The following is a 20,282-nucleotide window of genomic DNA, read 5'->3' as shown; positions in this document are numbered from 1 at the left end:
CAACTGATGTTTTTACATTAGATAAAATATTAACTATATTTTATATTATATATGACCTAAATTGCAACATAAGCAGCATTTTACTTGAGTTCTTTTTATCAATGTCAGTGAAAGAAATATTCAAGAGGGCAACATTTAAATGGGTGTTTATTTTTTTCCAGCTTATAATTTTTATGCATTAATATTCGATTTTCAAACTTTATATAAGGATAAATATAATTACGTTAAAAACCCTAAATTGATCGGATAGTGATCAGAAATTTTATTTTTGAAAAAGAAAAAATAAATATAAAACCAAAAAATAAAATAAAATTCAAGTGGAAACTCCCGCCCATTTCAGGAGCAGCGGAATGAGCTTCCCGCCAAAAATTCTCTCCGCAATACATGGCTCCTTTTTTTTTGGCTGCGATATAAGGAAAATAAATTTCTAGACATCGATAAATCGCGGCGCGAGTCCCGTCGTCCGTCTCCTCGGTCTCCGCGGGCGCTGCCCTTCGTACCGCGCGTGGGGCCTCTGCGATGCTACAGGTCCGGCCACAGGGCCCCATCTCACAGCTGGATTCCCCCGCCGATTCACCCCCAATTTCTATTTTATTTTCTCGAACGCTAAGAATGCTTGTGATGTGTTCTTACCATATATAACTAGTAATAGCTCTGATTATGATTTGGTTCGAATCGAAATCGAATGGGTTAAAAAAGCAGAAACGATAGTTATAATTTTAAATCTATGATTCTAATTTCAAATCAATGGTAACGATTTTAATTGGATTAAATATGGTAAAAAAAAGTAAAGATAAAAATATAAATAGGGTTATGGTATTTTTATCTTAATAGAGTTATTTAATTTGATTAAAAATTTATAATTTATTCTTTTTAATCAATTTTTTATGTTATTATACTCATTATAGTAAAACATCTATTTTTTTCAAATTTTAAAAATATAATTTTTTTTATATCTTCGGGATATTCGAGTTGGTTAGTATATTATTTATTGTATAAGTGATAAATCTCATATTTTAGTATTATACATATCATTTAATTAATATATTTTTAATTAAAAAATAGCTTTTCTTTACTTCTCTCGTGTTTCTTATTTTATTGTTAAGAGATTGTCACTGTCTCCTCTATTGATCATCTAAAATGCCCTCCTCGCTCACCATAGTTGTTGTGATGATGGCAGATGGTTCCACCCTTCTTCTAAAGTGAGAGTTAGTGATCAACAGGCTGTCTTCTACTTTCTCCATTTTCAGCGAACTCAGTCAGATACATCACATACAGTAAATAAAATCTGTAAGCTGTGAGCGTGGTATGGAGTATGGACACCGACACTAAAAACAGCTGAAAAGTTCACATCTTTTTCAAACAAGGTGTTGGCCAGTCCACCAGATAGAACAGTATTCATTGGCAGAAGGATCCAACTCCCGTCAGCTTTGAGTTGGCTTGGTAGGAACAAGCCAAGATAAATAAGATGAAAACAGACCTCCATTAGCTTCGTACACCTCCCATCTCAGCCTGCGTGCTTGTGATCTTTGGACGTGCGAATGAACACCGACGAAGCTTTGTATTTGAAATGTAATAATATCATGTTCTCATTCCCACCATGGCCATCGGACATCAGAAGAGAACAAAGAAGCATCTTGATGAGCAAAAGTAGCTTTTGATATCATTGGAATAGGATGCAGCCTTCATAATTGATGTGTGGCCTCTGCAGTCTTTGGTTCTCTCTCCAGCTTTCGGCAGACACAAGGGGATGGATGCTCATGATCTTGGGTTCGATGCAGCAGGTGGGGTCAGATGGAATTGATGGTTTTACGAATCTATCAGGCACCACAAGTTTTGGCTTTTCTTCCTCTGAAATCCAATCCGATGTGCTTCGGCATCGGAGACACCAACAACTTGTACTTGCAAGTCTTGACACTCCCTCCCTGCATCAGATGCTAGTTTTCTTTATCTTGGAAGGAATCATGCATGCATGGTGCTGGAACTGGTTCTTCAGCTTTCTTCTACTGGTTTTCTGAGAGAAAGCTGTGTTGCTATTGCCCGCTTCCAACCTTCACGGTTTTCAATCATATTCCCGCAGAATATGGGGAAGCATACGGCCAACGTTTGAACACTCTCTCCGAATCTCTCTCTCTAAAAGTTGATGACCATCCCGGTGGTGTATCTTCGAGGCTCTTAAAGGGCTCCCACAATATGAATCACATCATACCAATGGCAAGCTGACTTAATAAACTCTTACTCCGTTCATCCTCTTCTAAACGGTGTGTGCGGTATTAATCATCGTCTCAAATCCAATGATCATAAATCATCCTACATTATAATCTCGTTTATAATAAACTTGATATCAAAAAAAGAGAATAAAAGTGATCGGGGATTTATAAACCATTGACTTATCTACTTTTAATCATGATTAAATATTTTATCAATACACTTTACGAGAGACAATAGCTCATGATTTTTCTTCGAGCGTCATTACGATAAGTCAATATTTAATCATTATTGATATAATTCCGTAGGCTCATAAGCAATGATTTGTTTTAAATATATCCACTCTTACGAGGTACATAAAGATAAAAAATATTTAAAAAACTTATAAACTTTTAGTTACTGACTAAATATCCTTATCAATTTTTTTTTAAAATCCAATCCCATGTTATCTTAAGACAAACTAAAAAACAAACATTAGTTGTGAATAAACATCCACATCAACCAATCAAAATATAACTTAACATAATTAATTATAATTATATTATTTTTTTATTAGTCTCCTAAGAAAAAACTCTCAAGATTTCACCTTTAATTATTGGATATAAAAACAAGATAAAGCTTAGAATCATCATTTAAGGCAAAATTATATTCCTCCTATGAAATTGATCAGAATATTTAATTAAATATATATTTGGAGGAAAGAAATTAAAGGGAAGAAAAATATTAATCATCAAATCGAATGAATTAGGACTCTACTTATATAGGCCAAAAGTGTTGCACATGAAATAATATTGTCTTATACCAAAAACATATTCCTCTGTTAAAATAGTTTTTATAACAACCAAAAAATATTTTAAATAAGTTTTTATGTTCTTAAAGAAATTTATAGAAGAGAGAGCAGTGCAGTTCAAGTTTGACCGGTCTCATCAGGGCTTCTGTGATTGTTTCTTCGCTGTGAGCAGCAGCACAGTCCACCGGCCGCGTTGCACCATCCTCTCTGGAGATTCGCGCCAGCATCTGATGGACGGTCCTCTTTTGCCTATTCTTGTCCGGCCCAAGTGAGTTGACTGGGTCTGACCCGGTCCACCGACCCAGTGGTCTCCAGAAGCTTCTCTACGCTGCCTCCCTTGGCTGTCCCGCCACGTTTCCCGGACCGAGTCGGAGGGTTTCTGGAAGCTCCTACAACCGCGCGCTATGGGCCACCGCCTCTCGATACAATATCTCGCATAAAGAATTCTTGCAAATGGGTTAAGAGCTTGCCACGTCATGTAAAGTTTAATTTCGGGCCCATCATCCGAACGCCTCTCACGGGATCTTTCCTGCAACGAATCCTTTCCGGGACCGTCCAAATACGGTTTCCCAACGCGAGCCGAGGGGAAACGGGCCCTTTAAAAAGGCCCGCTCGTCCCATTGCATCCCTATTCTCTTTGTTGCGTCTCCTCCTTTCGCGCAGGTATTCTGTTCCTTCCCTTTCTTCTTTTCCTTTTCGTTTGAACGATCCTCTTTCCTCTTTGATTGGTTGATTTCTTCGACGACGCTTATCAGTGCATATCTTGTTCAAAGTTATACTGAATCAAAGGAGAAATTTTATGTGGTTCCTCGTATTATGTGCGACATTTTCTTTCTTCTGTACTAATTTTTCGTCGGATTTGTGCTGCTGTTTCGGTTGTCTTGCTTCCTGACATCGAGTAAAGTCGGAGTATTTGGTGCATCTTTTTTGGCTTCCTTAATCTGGTTATAATTCTAGGGTTTAATAATATTGTTAGAGGTTCATAAATCGAAGAATAGATGATGACGATTTGGTTCTCTTCCTTCTGATTCTTTCAGATTTGGTTGAATTTGAAGCTGTACAGCATATACCCTGGGATTTTAGGAATATGGCGGGGGTAAGGGTTTGTTGCAGGCTCTCGTCAATTCCTCCTATTAGAGGGAAGTAGTGCTACTCTTGATCTATCTTTTAAAGTTCGTTGCTTTTTTGCGGCAGGATGGGTTTAAGGTCAAGTTACATGTGTACGATCTTAGCCAAGGACTTGCTAGGCAGCTTTCGGCGACATTTTTGGGAAAGGCCATTGAAGCTGTTTGGTAAGATTCTTTCTCTGACTTGTGTTTGTTGGATCTCAGTTTGGATATAAACATCAATTTTTGTTTTGCTTGTTGCTGGAAATTGAATTACATTACATGCCAACGAAAATGACCGACAGCTCTGAAGCCTTAAGAACGATAATTGCAGTTGTTAAGAGTGATTAGCAGCATGCTTGTTATGCCAACTAAAATCGCAGAGTGTTTATTGAGCTGCACATAGCTCATGCATGACTTAGTGGACTGTATTAGTTTGTGTCTTAGATGGAAACAGTTCACACGAATATAACTAATGTATGTTGCTGTAAGTTTCTAGCTGATTAGCAGTACTTGTAAAAGATATATTAATTTTTCAGAGAAGTACCTCATTCGATTGATGTAAGGCTCTTGGTCTATATGATTATATAACTTATTGGGCCAAAACAACTATCAATGTACAGACTATGCTAATTAGGTTGGATTGAGTGACATCTATAGCTTAAGGTGGTGCTTGTGCTATTCTTCCTGAGTTCTCTCACATTTCATCTGTAATTTAAGAAGAATAAGGCATTAGCTTCTGGGTTGATTTTGGTTAGAATGTTACTTGATAAGAGATGTCCTGCGCAGAAGGTCCCCACTGATTCATGGTTTGAGGATGGTCAATATATGTGGCTGCTGCCGTAACCCCATCTTGGTCCCCAGAGTCTAAGAAGCAACCCTAGTACGGGATCAAGGCTTCCCTTCTTGAGGACAAGCTTGAATATTATCATAATTTGTTTTGCGGTTTCAATCCTATGATGATTTAAGATATTTGGATCTCAGTCTGAGAAAAGAAGGAAAGAGGAAGTAATCTAATAGTTCTAGCTACTGTCGGTCGCTATTCATTTGTTAACATCATCTAAGTGAACTAAAGAGGGGCGCAGTGGTCATAAAAGACTGGGATGTATATTGAATTTTAATGAAAGGTATCTTGGTCTTTTTGGTCCAACGGACTTGATTTTCATTTCCTTCCCTCTCAAGTAGTCTTTCTGCAATGTGTCCTACAACAGGCACACTGGTCTCGTAGTCTACGGAAAGGAATACTACTTCTCAGGAGGCATTCAACACGATCCGGCCGGAAAGACCCCCTATGGAAATCCAGTCCGGATTGTGGATCTGGGGGTGACACATGTACCTGAGGAAGTCTTCGAGGAGTACCTGCAGGAGATCAGTCCACGATATACGGGTGCCACCTACAGCCTTCTCAGTCACAATTGCAACAACTTTAGCAATGAGGTAGCACAGTTCCTTGTGGACACCACAATCCCAGACTACATCCTCCGGTTACCCAATGAAGTCATGAGCAGCCCAATGGGAGCATTGATCCGTGAGATATCTCATCTTTACTTCCTTTTTTTGTATCTTCGATCTATTATGCCCTTGAGAACTTTAAAATCTTCTCATTCTTTTACCATATTCGAAAGTCCTAGAAGTTGCTAATGGATCTATAACACAAAGAAAACAGTTACGATAAAACTATACTTGATATGGAAAGATAAGACCAGGGTGATGATTTGATAATTGTAGATCACCAAATCCATTGTGTCATATCTCAATTTCAAGATTATAAGCGGCTTTAGAAAGATCACTTAACAAGTGATATTGGGTAAATTCAGAGACCAATGACAATTGTGCTTGTTTGCAGTTCCTATGATTCAGCAACTAGAAACAACTTTGAAGTCGGGCACTGTACCTCAAGCCCCTCAGTTCGCTCCTGCTGCTGCTGTCGCTGTGATGCCTGCTGCACCTAGTGCTGTTACTTCAAGCCCAACCACGACGGATGCCTCTGTACAAGCCACCGGCAAAGATGTCAATTCTGGGATTTCACCAGCTAAGGTTCCTGACAACGGAAATGTGGTTCCACCTGCTGTTCAACCAGCTTCAGCAAGAGGGGAGGAGAATTCTCTGGTGGCAGGCGATCCCCTGGGCGAGGCTCGCAACATGGTCCAGGAAGAGATCGCAAGGGAATTTACTGCGATCATGGCAACTGGGACACTTCGTGCAAGCGAGGCTGCTGCCCTGGCGGCGAGGAGGGTTATGGAAAGACATGGACTGGTAAATGCGCCAATGCAGCGAGGATAGGATTGAAGACCGACTTCACCATTCTTTCAAAGTCACTGTTAATCGCTTCAAGACACTTCCAAATGGAACTAACTCATTGCAATGATGACTCCGATTATGACGTGTTTCTTTTGCTTAGTTATAGAAGAGTCATTGCATGTCATTGCTTTCGGGGTGGCTTTCCAATGCCAAGACTTTTGCTATCTCGCACGATCTTAATAACTGCTTCTGTTCTATGACATCCATTTCAGTTGCGTTCTCGAGCTACACTTCTGTTCCAAGACATTTTCTTTTGTAAGGATTAGTGGGAATACTGTCAACGCCATAATTTTAGAGGACGCACTGCCTTTGGAAACTTATTTGCTAGTCAAACTGTGTCTGCATCTTAGTAGATACAACACTGCGATTCGTCAATTGCTTATTCAACAGCTACAAGAATACATCGGAAGCCCAGAATCCGAAAAAGGCAGGTCACAGCAGAAATAAGCAAAACAGAGACCGTGAAACATCTATCTATCTGGATCAACTTTGAAAGACATAAATTGAATACAAAAATTAACGGTAGTGCATTTGGGACACTGATTGAGGGGTTGAAAAAAAAAGCTGAACTCTAAAAATATTGCACTACATCCCTAAATTACAAATTTTATTACCATCCAAGAAGCAATTCCCAACCCATTGCTTGGGTTCAGGAAAAGTTGTAAAAAACTACTACCCTTTATGAACAAGAACAAGGTAAGTTATGCAACCTGCCTGCCTGCCTTATGTCCAATCAACAATCACAGTGACAAACGGTATTACCAAAACAACTATTTTTTGGTGCGATTTTCCGGACACCGGTGTCGTGAACCATTCTCATGTTGAGGGCTGATATCAGTACCCTGTCCATCATATTTATCTTTGGGGCCTCAAGAATTGCCTTTGGAGGGGACAAAGCCCACTGCATTGCCCAGATGGCTAGCGGTCGCATGTAGATCAATGACCGGTAGTGCCCATCTGTTGTCCATCCTTCTGGAGTTTGGAACCAGTACCTGCATGACCACAAAATCTATGAACACTCGGCTGCATCGATAGACATATACCACTAGTATTTAAGAGGATAACAAATTAAGCAAATATATAATAATAATGATGGAATCAGTGCTGAAAGAGACACATTTACGTAAAATGCTTGGATATATATAAAAAGGACACTTCTTGCAAGCTGGATACGGTATTTGAATCCATCTAATTACAATGGCTGCGGGTATAAACTTATTACTAGGTTTGTGCTTATTGGTAGACATCCCATAATTTCTGATTTTACATTACTCAAAACAAGCACATATGCCTACTGTGAGAATTAAATACTGGAGAGGATACCACAAAAAAGATTGATACAGGGGACTTACCCGAATCCTTCTTCTGACCAACCTGTGATGAAAATCCCCTCAGCGGTAGCAAAAGCTTGATGCTCCATTCCATGAAGAAGCATGGTAGCTGCCAAACTGTATGTGACACCAGTCCATATTTCACGCGATTGCATGCAACATTCATCGACCTTTCCATTTGGGTTCATCCCATTGACCGCCCCCATGCGCCCTCCTCTCACCTTCATCACATTAAATTCAAATATTTTCTGAAGAGTATTTCTAGTTTTAATCTCGTCAAACAGTGGGGGCAACCCTGAAGAAGCAGTGTACCACTGCCCTGCAAGTTGATCAGCCTGTATGGATCGGCTGTTGCTACTGCTTCCACTGTCATAATTGAAATAAGACCCATTCCACAGCTTAGATTCAAATACCGGTTTGGCTTTCAAAAATTTGATCTTAAATTTTTCAACATAAGCACAGTCTCCAAGACGCTGTGCCATTGCTGCTGCAGCTTGGAGTGCAGCGAGCCATAGACATCCACAGTAAGCACTGATACCATGAACTGTCCATGCATCATATGTCTGATCAGGGAATCCATCATTCTCAACGAGTCCATCACCATCACGATCAAACTGTTCCATATAATCCATAGCAGCACAAACTGCAGGCCAGACATCCCGCCCAAAGGACATGTCACCGGTCGCAGCAAAATCCCTGTACACCTGGAGCACAAACTTTGGGTTGAGATCCTTCCATTTACTGGTGTCATGTATGTTGTAGGCATTCATCTCATTCCATGGGTCATGTGTTCCTAAATCATGGGGAACTGCACCTTTGACTTTACGAATTCCCCAGCTCCCATCAGCCAGAAATTTGACTTTCCTTCTGTCCTCATGCAAGACAGCCCTAGCAAAATCACGTTGAATAGTCAACTCTATTTTCGGAAAGAGATCGAGGAGAGCAAAAGATGCATAGAAGTGTACATCATATGTACACCACATAATGTACTCCACTCCTTCCAAGTACAAAAATCTTCCGACATTTTCAGGGTCATCCTGCTGATGCATGACATAACCAGACTCTTTATATTCACAGCCACGCATGCTGTCACCATCTGCCAAATCTGGTACTGAAGTAGTTCGTGATAAAGTTTTCTCATTGCTCAAGTTGCTGTCTGTTAAAGTCTGCTCCGCAACCATATTAATGTGTCTATCTTTTGAAACAGGTTTCTGATCTTTACTTTTCACAGATTTATGGTGACTGGAACCAGAGCTCAATTTCTCCTCAAATTTAGGAGCTTCACCATCTGCATTGATAAAATTACCAGGGTATAACTGCCTTGACCATGCATGGCAACCTTTTAAAGTTTTATACCTAACCAACATGTTCAGTTTCCAAGCATCAACATGGAACACTATGAAATCATGTATGCATTTTTTTGTGATCGACAAATGCTTGCTTTTACATATACTACAACCACCAAACCTCTAACTCATAGAGAACAAACAAAGCTGAAATATTCTCTATTAAATGAATTTAATATGGTGGCTAAGAAACAAAAGAACGAAAACAAACAAAGAATACCTGTCCAAACTGTTCCCCCAGCAACTAGAAAATAGAGCTCATTAAAAAGTGTGAACTTGTACCTGAAAATGTTAATCAAGATGTCAACAAGATGTGGTTTACAACGAAAATCATTACATGTGTAAGAAACAAAGAATGGGATGATTGAAGCCAGTAGGTTCTATAACGTATGTTACAAGAATTATGCTATACTTGTGTTCTGTTAGTCATGTATTGGATTTTCACATATTATGCTATTCTTGATCTAAAGATATAAATATTACCATTCAGGAAGCTTTTCATCTTTAAGTATTGGATTTTGCCATTTTTCAATCTCTTCTTCCCACCACTTGTACTCTGTTAAGTCACGGAAAAGGTTATCACAGTGAACTTACTAAACCAGAAGATATACTTGGCCAAATGAAGTATAGTGATATAAAACACAGGTACATTCTAGCAAAAACATGCAGCAGCAACTTGTTGCCGAATGTAATATGAAATTTCTAGTAATTAAAATATCTCAGTAATTGTCATGTACATACTCTTTAATGCATCATGCACCAAATTAAGAGCTGATCTTTCAGAAGTACCATAAAATTTTGTATATCTCCTGCAAGAAAAAACAAGTGCATAAATAAAACTCACTAGACCTCAGACAAGCTGATTCAAAACCAAAGAATCAAAGACTGGCAGTGTTTTTGAATGATATGCATAGATAGCAGTTAATAGAAACAATTTGATAACAAGAAAATAAGGACCATGCACATAAGTTCTTCCAGTCAAGGAGTTTCAGATGGTTGCTACCTTGTTTTAAAAGCTAGAATTGTGTCTGCCAAGTTAAACTTCCATTAAACATAGCGGTGGGCTACTCCTAGAAATGATGAACTTGGGGATGTTTTAACAACCCAGATACATCCTTGAAAATCAATATAATATTTAATTGGTAATTTATAAAACTCTAGATTGGATTGACTTAGGCGTCAGTGAAAAGATGGTGTCTAATTAAGGAGATTGTGCAATAAAAAGTACAACGAACTAGGGTTCTTCGTTTTGCCGGGGCCAATACGAAATAAACGTTACCTAGCAGTCTAATATGTTTTGGGCAGTCCGATCCAATTCAATAGAATATTTTTTTAAAAATAAAAACTTAAAACTTCAATTAGGGCTTGCGAGCCTTCTTCCTGCTGGGGGGCATGAACTGTTGCCATCGTCCCTATTGTTCGCCAACACCTACCTCCCTGGTAGGCTTCCTTCTCTTCTCCACCGCTTCTTTTATTCCTTTTGCTTCCTCCTCTTCTTTCATTGCCGCCTCTTCTTCTTATTCCTTTTTCTTCTTCCTTCCTCTTCCTCTAATTCCTTCCCCTATGCCTTCCTCTTCTCCTTCTTCGTCTTCGAAACATTGGCATGTATCAGTGTACCACATGTCAATACATCAGTATTGACTAGTGTGCTAGTTCGACTAGTTGCTAGTTTCGCCTAAGTCATACAAAACCCTTGCATGTCTGTCAGCAAAAGATCAACCTCTCCGAAACCTCCTATGGTCCCATAAGGACCTGCAAAAGAGAAGACGGCTTAGAGAAAACATTTAACTTGAGATCCCACAAACAGACATTTCAGCAAACACTTGATAAACAATACAAATTACAAACATAGACTTCGCAAGCTCTGAATGGTCACGCAACAAAGGATCCAAGATGGTCCGTCGTGGCCAAAAGTCCCCACAAGTGCCCACATGATATTGCTATAGAACTAGGCAACAAACCAGCCCTAGACGATACCCGAAAGGCCCATCCAGCCATGTGACATCCGGATAGCTCCAGAGTGTTGTACTGGCCGACATTGCACACCACTCTGCAGAGCTAAAAAACCCCTCAAAATGGCTACCTAGATGGCTTGTTTTTTGGATAGTTTTGCTTCCATGCGACGACTGCACACAACTTGCTTTTACAGGACTAAAACGACCACAAAAGCCAACCAAAATGGGGCTATCAAGCCTACTGTAAGCTCTTTACATGCTGTACAAAGCATGAACAAAACCGAAAGACAGGGGCATACACAGGCATTACATCAAACACCCTTTGTATAGATTTGTTTATGGCATTCTCCCCCACTTATTTTTTCTATGTCTTCGTTAAAGCTTTTCAAGATGCTATATCTCCTTGCTGTTGCTAAATCTTCAAGCTTCTGCTTTAGCTGTAACGCCTCTCTCTCAGCTTCCAACTACTCTCCACCACTGTTGTTAAGCAGTTAAACTTTGATCCGCCAACGCTACTTCAACTTGCCAGTGACTCTAATTCTGGTATGGGGTTGATCATGTTATGTTGATCTTTGTTGGTTTTTGTGGATTCCTCAAATGAAGGAAAAAACGTTCTCTGTTGTGCATCAGTCTCTCAAACAGTCACTGAACTGGGTGGATGCATGTTGGAGCTTTAACGAGCATCATCTCGTAGATTTTGAAGTTTTTGAGGTCTTTACTTTACAAAACTTGTCCATCGATTCCTCTTCTACTTAGTTGTCGCCTCTAAGTAGGTTCGCATCACTTTCACTTTCGATTAATATTCTGTTAGGAAATTAAACGGACAATATACTCTCGATAGAACCGATCACCATTTGTAAGGATTTAACAACTATTGTCTTCTACTAAGTCTCTTCGAAGGGTTTTTGAACATGTGCAAAGCTCTTCTACTAGATAAATAAAAGAACTGAGGTACTCGGTTTCGTATATTTTCTTAAGAGTTGAGAAGGCAAAGGTTACTTGACTTTGCGCGCCTCCTCAAGGATTGTACTTCATGTATCAAGCAGGTTACTAGCTTTTGTTAGGTTTTTGCTAACACTTCTAAAGCACCCAAAGTATTTACACTCCTTGCGTTGAGTTTGTTATTGTAATTCACCTCATTGCCATCGAACTTCTGGGATGCAAGAAATTTTGCCTGAAAAGAGCAAAATTTTGCTCCGACCTAAAGCAAGTCTTCAATAATTTTAGTCATCTCTAGGATTGGCACCGTCTTCTCCATCATTTTCACTGCCTACTCCTATGAGTAGAAAAGTTATAGCACCGTGTATTGCCTACTTCGTTCCTTGGTTGAGTACTCCGGCATCGACTCAAAGTCCCCCACTTTTGGCTATCTTGATGAGAAGCTCGTCAACATTAGTCTTACGAAGTTCCCTGATCTTTGTCTTAGTACTTTGAGTTTGTCTTTGCATTCTCTACCCTTTCAACCACTTGCTTCAACACCTTTGTGTTCTTTGAGTAGTTCCCCTTAGTCGATGGAAAGATAGACTACAACTCCCAAGCATGGCCTCCACCATCATATTGCAGAGCTCATGTCGATTTTGTTCTCTTTCGCGTCCTTGATAGCAATGTTTGTTCTCTCAGTCTTATCCTCCAACTTATTTGGACTCTCTCAAGCGAAATATGAGCTTAGGAAAAATCCAATTATCTAACTGCCCCAACCATACTTTTGTATGATCAAGTCCCCCCACGATGCACTCGGAATTCCCCTCGATGGTACACAACACTCATATGTTGCCTCATGCGCGAAAGATTAGTCATTCCTCTAAATGATAATCTTGGATGTTCGCTTCTCTGAACGACTACATTCCCTATGCCTCTACGCTTATTTCCCTCGGACGATCACATGTGATGACTACCCTCAATGCAACCCTACTAGGTCCCCCATGATATGACATTCCTTACATTGAACTTCAATGGATGTTATAATCTTAAGGCAATGGAAGAGGATAAATATAATATTCCAGTGACGAACAAAATAAAAATCAATTCAATGAAATAAATATCAAAACACATGAAAGGAAAAGGAAGTGATAGCAGACACTACCTATGATATGTACATCCTTTCTGAAACTTCACTTTTGGTGATGACCAAGCTAAAGCAAATACAACAGTGCACCTACCATGTGGTTCAACCCATGTAGTGGCTGAAACTGCTGCACAGAGTGTCTCACCCACAGAAGATGGCATACTGGGGCCAGCATTAAAATTTTCTCTCTCAAAATGCCCGTCCTTCAACACAAGCAATGTATAAACAACCAATCATCACTTAATGCATTAACGAGAAAGTTTTCCTCGGCTAAATCATGTGAGAAACCTCTCACATTATTAAAAAACAAGCAGAAAAAAACAAGGTCCAGCAAAAGAAAAATGACAATTTACAATCTCTATCAAAAATTGCCAGCTAAAGACAAAAGCTCACCTGCACCATTGTGCTCCACATACCCTGAGCTGTAACATAATTTTCTCCAGAAAGTCCAAAACTTGGCAAGACTGTCACAGTCACATTTTGAGTCTCGCATGCAGCAATAGCAAATGTTACAGGAGGATTATCTTTTGCAGTCCTGAAGTATTGCCGAGTATATTAGAAATACATCACCATAAATGCACAAATGACATTTATGCATTAACAACAAAAAGAAAAAACAACTAAATATCTTTGGAAAGATTTGAGATATGACTTCAGGCCAAGTATGAAAAAATGTGATCAAGGTCAGATCAACAAAAGTTTGTGATAAATGATTATCAGGATATAAGGGACTAGAGCAGGCGAGAGGAAAAGGAGAGGATATCCGGAAGGGCTATCTAAAAGAAAATTGCTAACCAACTGCAAAAAATAGAACTCTAAGGTTGAAAACTTGCTTGTGATGTAGAAGCACCCCAGACACTCCATCATCTCCTCTGCACATATAACAGAGCAAGATTATGTCAATAATAAAACATATTGACTTCCAGCACAATAATTATAAAAACTTGCAACTCACATAAATGGCTCATTGATGTGGCCTCCACTATGATGTGATACTCCTCCAATAGAATTCTGACCAATACAGAAGGTTGCATAAAAAATTATAAGGTATAGAAGGAATATTTGCAGGTTGAAAGGGTACATAAAAAAATTCGCTTACCGCCCATGTCATCAGCAAGCTGACCTTTGCCCTTTCTCTTCCAGTGTTAACTAACTACAAAAAGGAGTAGTAATAAAAGATGATAGCTCTTACCAACAGAACAAAAAATTGTTTTCAATTAATACACATATTAATGATACTCACTGTATAAACAAACACAGCAGTGGGAAGACTGCTTTCTCGATAATCATGAGGAATAAATGGGGATATTTGGCGACATGAAATTTTGAGATCAGGGTCTGGCTCACCTATAGGAAAGAAACAATTACGTTAAACAAGTTTTTTACCAGACATCAAAGAGTAACATGATGACTTATAAATACTACTACTCATAAGGCTATATCTCTTGTAATGGAATCAAGTTTTCTGTGAAAGAATGGTGACAAAATAGTGGTACACAATGTTATATCCCCTTTTGCTCCAAAGCAGATAAAATCATAGTTAAAATGCCTAAAATAAAGTTCATAACATATATTATACCATCATAAACGGTCCATGCCCTAGGGAACAAAGCATGATAAGTGGAGTGTTGACCAGTCAAGTTCCAGTCCCACGAGGATATGCCGAGATCACCTTTTTTCCTGAAAAGGATCATAGTAAAACTTGAAAAAGTTTCCACTACCCTTATGCTACAACATGAAAAAGCTTAAGAAAAGAGCATAATCAACAGCCACAAAGCAAACCTTTTTAATTATTTCTTTAGCAACGGGTTTGTTTTCTGTTGTGCCTACATTTGCAACACTATTAATTTTCATTCTTTTGTACATAATATTGCATAACTATATTTTGCTACACAATCTGGTGTTCATTTCAAAAATTTTAGGTGTTGGGTTGGTATCTAGCCTTTTAACTGCATGCAGTCACAAATGAGAAATCCATTATACTCATAGCTTATACAACATGGTAATTTTGGTAAGTACACAATAGTACATAGTAAGAGGGTCTATTGACCTTAGCTCTGAGACAACTGAAGACTACAAATATCCTATGTCCAACAAATCAATTATGAAAGAATACAAATTCAAAGAGGTTTAACAGACAACAAACTGAAACAATAAAAAACAATTTTCACATCCATACACCATAAACTGTATTTTTATAGGCAAGGTGATGTACCAGATGTACCGATAAATTAAACTTCAAAGCAAGGTTGGGAAAATAATAATAAACTAATAAATGGTAGGATGTGTTATGGCAAAAGGAAAATAAATTAAGCAAAACTAACTTGAAGATAATGCCAGCATAAAAATGAGTAAAGTTACTAACTGTAGTCCTTCATGTTGCCCAGGGGCTAAAACTGATGAGTATTTCTTGTTTCCCCCATCCCGAGATATGAAAATCTGCATGTTTAAATCATGAAACCCATGTGACTCATTTTCAATCAAAAATTTTGTCTGCAAATCATTACAAGCTAACATCATGGACAATAAGTCTGGAAGAATAGTGTAGTAAGAGAAATATAGTGAGCACATGAATTGTAAATCAAGAGCCAACAGATCAGCAACAGAACAATTTTCTTCTATTACTAGATGAATGTGCCGATCAAGTTGAAATGAAGTACCACAATTTATGTTACATGTCTATGAAATTGAGATTATTGAGAGTTAAGAATGAACAAGTTACAGTAGGGCAGTAAAGAGAGCAATCTAAGGTCCTTAGTTTAAGTGGAAACAATGGCTTTAATATAAGACAGTTCTATATGGAATAACCCACACAAAAAGTGGAGGTAATTGTTTGAGAACTAAAAACAGCAAAAATTTATGCTACTTACTCAGACCAACATGGAGTTAAAACACACCTACTGCTCAACAGTAGGAACTCTTACAAAATAAGAGCACACAAACAATAGAAGGAACCAACCTTTAGCATAAAGCTCCACAAAATAAAAGCACACAAACAAACCAACCTTTAGGGTAAAGCTCCGCTGTCAAAAAAATATCCCTATAGTTGTATTACCAATTTCATAAGACAGCTATAATGCCAAAGACGCTTTAGTAACCAATATTTTGGACAGTTAAAAGAAAAACACTTTGAGAACCAATGGACCCAGGATAATGATGAAAAATTGTACCATGACAAGATACAGACGTGGTGATTAAAAAAATATAGTTGATTCCCAATAGATTCAAGTTTAGGATAAGATGTGGGCAAGCTGTAATATGGAAAATGGTTCCTCAAGTGAGCTTCACAACTCCCTTCAGACCAAAATTAAGATGGCCATCTAATCATTATCAAAGCCTCAACCACTAAGAAATTCAAGAATTTGTGACTATTTAATACCTAAAATTCTAGACAACAACTAGGGACTAAACAGCAGAAAGCAAAAGAAAATTTTGACAACTATCTAACTTATTTAAGTCACATTTAAACTAATGAATTAAAAGAGATAACAATCTCTGCCAACTAACCTACAACCTGCTTTAACGACTTCCTATATTTCTTTTTCAGATCAAGGTAATGAATTGAGTGATTCATAAGTTTGCAGTGTACGCAGTTAAAGAAAAGATTAAGCACTGATATGGTAAGTGGTAGACCACATGGCAAAACCAAAATTAAGAAAACAGTTTAGAATTTCAAAATGCATAAATTTTTTCTTGGAAAATAAAAAAAAAAACAATGAGAAGTTAATACAAAATAAAATCTGAAACTTACAGAGAACTGATTTGCCATGACAGGGGATGTTTCACATGAACCAGGAATTATTTGCCAGTGTTTAAACTCCCCTCTAAAACCTCTTGAGATGCTGCCACTTCTGCAAACAGAAATAACATCATGAGAAAAGAAAGCTTAACAAAGAGATTATGTAATTTAAAAACTACATACCCCATTCCTCCGAGTGGTACACCTTGTGAAGCTGAAGGTTTACATTGTTCCCTTGTAAAAGGATCAATTGGTGCTTTCTGCCACAGAAAAGAAAAGACAATTTATATGCAGATGAACAAGTATATTTATAATACATAGAGTCAACAGATGCGCAAAAGTAGCACGATTTACCCTTCCATGAGAAGCTTCTTCTCTAACATATGACCAAAGACGAACACCAAGGCGCATCTAATTCAAATATCAATAGCATATATCAGTAAGTTTACCATGTCACTATTATATAGCACACACGCCAAGAAAAGTAATAATCATTGTACCATTCGAATTGCCTCCATGAAAGTCACACTGAATTCCTTCAATCTATTAGCATGGCTATTTAGCCTCCTCCTCCATGCGTGATCTGGTGGGGCGCCACCATCAAAATCCAGCTATAAGTACAATAAAAAAACAGAAGTTAGCAATGCTTCCATCATGAAATTAGTTAAAGAAAATGATTGCAAATCAATGCCTCTGCTCAAGAACCACACTGAGCGTCACACTTAAATGTGAAACCAAAAATACTGGTCTTATCCAAATAAAAACCAGCAGCCACGTTATGAAAAAAAACCCAAAATTTCTAGAAAGAATCCAGTCTTTTAACAAGGTAAATCTTGGTATACGCTCCAGGACTGTGATTTTTGGGGCGGTCATTGACCATAAGAATCTCATTTCCAGCATCATAAGTTTCATTAAGTGGATGAATTGCAAAAGGAAGACAGATATAAAGCCAAATCTGAAAACATCTTAAAACGAGTAATTTCTCAAGCTATTCAGAGAACCACAGAATACGCTCACCAACTGCAACGTGGCTCGGTTGACATACTCCTCCGCAGGCCATGAGCTCTTCCTGCAGTGGAAAAGGTGCCCGCTCACCATCCTTGCCGCAATCAAAGCCCGCAGAACCTCCAAAGATACAGAGACCAGAACTTTCTTCTCCTTCCAATCCGAAGATCCAGAACCATCAAAATCTCCAGATAAACGTGACAAACCAAGCACACAAATAACACCAACAAAATCAAGATCTCCTCAATCTCCTCATCGACAGATTTTCCTCAGCCACAGATGCAACGGGGCTCGCCATCAACATCCGACTCTGTAGATTCCCCAACAATCTCAACAAGATCACCAAACACCGCCAACACTTGTCTGCAGCAAAATCGCCGATTTCTACAACCCAAGAAAAAAGCACCGGCTCGGATCAAAATAACCGATCCTTTATCAAAGCAAAACTGTCAAATAATATGCGAAACCAAAATCCCGTTCACGAACCCCCCTACAACAACCGCCAATGAACGCCCTAATCACGGAAAATTCTTGACTCGGAAGGGCTTCGTCCCCCTCGATCGCAGCGTAAAGCAGCAAAGGTCGCTCGAATCCCGGAAGAGGCGCGTCGGAACCCTAGACCCAACACCTGGGATTCGCCAGCCAGACGACGAAGGCGTCTCGGTCGGAGACCGCCATCTGATGCCGCTGGTGCCTCTTTTACATACGTGAATGGAAAGAAGCAAAGCTACGCGAACGATCAAAACGGGACTGATTATAACGGTTTGATGGTGTAACAATGGCGAAATGGCTTAAAACGCCTATCGCGTAACGGGGAGGTCGAAATGGCGGCGGCGTCCGACATCGCGGACCATTCATGGCATTTGCTTTTGTGAGAGATTCTTGTACCTGCTCCGCGACTACTCGACCGACCTACCTCGTGACCGCGTGAGTGCCGCTCTTCGCATGCTTTACTCTGGGACCCACACGGGTAAGGAAGAAGGTAACGGACGGTAGGTGTCCAAATTGTAGTCAGGGGTTGAAGAGGACAGCTGGCGAGCAATTGCGGCGTCCGACATGAAACGTGGATCCATGACCTCAACCCATGCGGACGACCTCTCATGCGTCCGCATAAGATCTTCTATGCGTATTGTAGGGCTTTTTTGACCTTTAATTTTTTTATTATTATTTATCGAATTTACTTCTAATTAAAAGGCTTTGTGGTCCTCAGTCCTGACTTCAAAGGATTTGGTAGAAAATAAATCTCCGTCGGCTAGTCGGCAGCTGACCAAATATGATAGCAATTTATAGTTCTTTGTGCACCTAACCTGATTTGGATCCGAATCCATCAAAAATAGGAAATCAATCATTAATTTTATGAATATTCTTCTTATAATTAAGTTGATAATGTCTGAAAGAGATGTATTAAACTTAAAATAATCAAATATTTTGATGAAATATTACTTTGATGATGATTGGGATTTAGTGAGAGGTTATTTTGTGAAAATGGTTTACCCAAAATGTCAATGTTGCAGTTACCAATCAGAGCTTACGATGATGTGACAAATGATGTTAACGTGTTAGATCTCATATCATTTATTATATATAGCAATGAGTGTGTGGTAAATCTTCCCATCAAATTACCTCTCTAGAAATTATTATTATACATCCCTCCCAAAAAAATTAATTATATATATTGTCGAAAATGTTTAAATATTTCATATATTTATTATCCATCCAGCAAAATCAAGTTAATTATTAATAATCATAACCGATATTGAATCTGAAAAAATCTTGAAAATTTTAAATAACTAAAATAACTTACTATTTTTCACAATTATTTGATCTCCATCTTTCTTAGTATTTGAGTTTCAACATTATTACGGAATTTAAAATTTAAAAGGTAAAAAATGAAAATAATTTTGGATAAGAAAAATCCGCGCAGATATGCTGCACGAACCATAAGTTTACATCATTTAGGGCTTTTCGCGTGTGCCAAGTTGCACGCTCGTGGCGTCATCATCCACACACACCAAGTAGCCAGCCAAGTCGCGCCACTAACATCGTCCGGATTCATCCACATAAATGTTCTTGGCTGCCCAGATAAGAAGGCACTAAAGAGGCGGTCCTCCACAAATGCCCTGCATTAATTTGTGAAGCTAACCCTTCTTAATCGTGGCCTCCGGTGGTCGCCACCACCACAGCCTGTGACGTTTGATTGGGACAGAACATTATGGCGACGAGATGACCTATCCATCCGGACTCTTTCAGAATAATACTCTTGCATCGAGTCATTTCTAGTGTATTTGGTTTTGGGGCACAGGAACATCACATTTTTAGATCCACTCATTTAGTTGCGGTGGAAATCGATGTGGGGGTTCAAATTGGACCGAATGATTTAACTGTCAAAATTAAAAGCCATATATTTGAGGTCTCAATGATTTTTCTTTTTTATGG

At 38.8% G+C, this 20,282-nt stretch overlaps 2 protein-coding genes across 4 annotated transcripts; one reads left to right on the top strand and one right to left on the bottom strand.

Annotated features, from left to right (window-relative positions):
• Nucleotides 1–3,568: 3,568 nt before the first annotated feature.
• On the top strand, nt 3,569–6,529 carry LOC135585548 (uncharacterized). Of its 2 annotated transcripts, none has more exons than XM_065148661.1 (5): nt 3,569–3,661; nt 4,036–4,094; nt 4,193–4,290; nt 5,316–5,632; nt 5,951–6,529. In XM_065148661.1, exons 2-5 carry the CDS (start codon nt 4,086–4,088, stop codon nt 6,385–6,387), a joined length of 861 nt encoding a protein of 286 aa, XP_065004733.1. In that variant the 5' UTR covers nt 3,569–3,661; nt 4,036–4,085; the 3' UTR covers nt 6,388–6,529. The 2 variants fall into 2 exon arrangements, with proteins under 2 accessions (XP_065004733.1, XP_065004732.1); XM_065148660.1 differs by lacking the exon at nt 3,569–3,661 and adding an exon at nt 3,783–3,816.
• Nucleotides 6,530–6,956: 427 nt separating this feature from the next.
• Nucleotides 6,957–18,593, bottom strand: LOC135636720 (uncharacterized). 2 transcript variants are annotated; one of them, XM_065148659.1, is made up of 19 exons: nt 18,333–18,554; nt 17,859–18,230; nt 17,342–17,452; nt 17,196–17,252; nt 17,025–17,101; nt 16,854–16,953; nt 15,468–15,541; nt 14,682–14,782; nt 14,346–14,449; nt 14,202–14,255; nt 14,058–14,113; nt 13,936–13,974; nt 13,496–13,637; nt 13,121–13,305; nt 9,824–9,891; nt 9,566–9,638; nt 9,303–9,364; nt 7,758–9,024; nt 6,957–7,397 (listed from the first exon to the last, which is right to left on the bottom strand). In XM_065148659.1, the coding sequence occupies exons 2-19, from the start codon at nt 17,937–17,939 to the stop codon at nt 7,139–7,141; spliced, it is 2,910 nt and encodes a 969-aa protein (XP_065004731.1). In that variant the 5' UTR covers nt 17,940–18,230; nt 18,333–18,554; the 3' UTR covers nt 6,957–7,138. The 2 variants fall into 2 exon arrangements, with proteins under 2 accessions (XP_065004731.1, XP_065004730.1); XM_065148658.1 differs by having other exon boundaries at nt 17,859–18,593.
• Between the last annotated feature and the right edge of the window lie 1,689 nt (nt 18,594–20,282).

This window comes from Musa acuminata, chromosome BXJ3-4 (genome assembly GCF_036884655.1).
Source record: "Musa acuminata AAA Group cultivar baxijiao chromosome BXJ3-4, Cavendish_Baxijiao_AAA, whole genome shotgun sequence".
Taxonomy (NCBI): domain Eukaryota; kingdom Viridiplantae; phylum Streptophyta; class Magnoliopsida; order Zingiberales; family Musaceae; genus Musa; species Musa acuminata.
This window is presented reverse-complemented; position numbering and strand designations above follow the sequence as displayed.

Excerpts from the sequence above, each read along its gene's own strand:
- LOC135585548 (XM_065148660.1), top strand. Across the intron at positions 4,095-4,192 it reads ATTTTAGGAATATGGCGGGG|GATGGGTTTAAGGTCAAGTT; the intron begins GTAAGGGTTTGT and ends TTTTTGCGGCAG. Across the intron at positions 4,291-5,315 it reads AAGGCCATTGAAGCTGTTTG|GCACACTGGTCTCGTAGTCT; the intron begins GTAAGATTCTTT and ends GTCCTACAACAG.
- LOC135636720 (XM_065148658.1), bottom strand. The coding sequence starts at position 17,939 with ATGGTGAGCGGGCACCTTTTCCACTGCAGGAAGAGCTCATGGCCTGCG. Across the intron at positions 17,453-17,858 it reads ACCGAGCCACGTTGCAGTTG|CTGGATTTTGATGGTGGCGC; the intron begins GTGAGCGTATTC and ends TTGTACTTATAG. Across the intron at positions 14,256-14,345 it reads CTGCTGTGTTTGTTTATACA|TTAGTTAACACTGGAAGAGA; the intron begins GTGAGTATCATT and ends TCCTTTTTGTAG.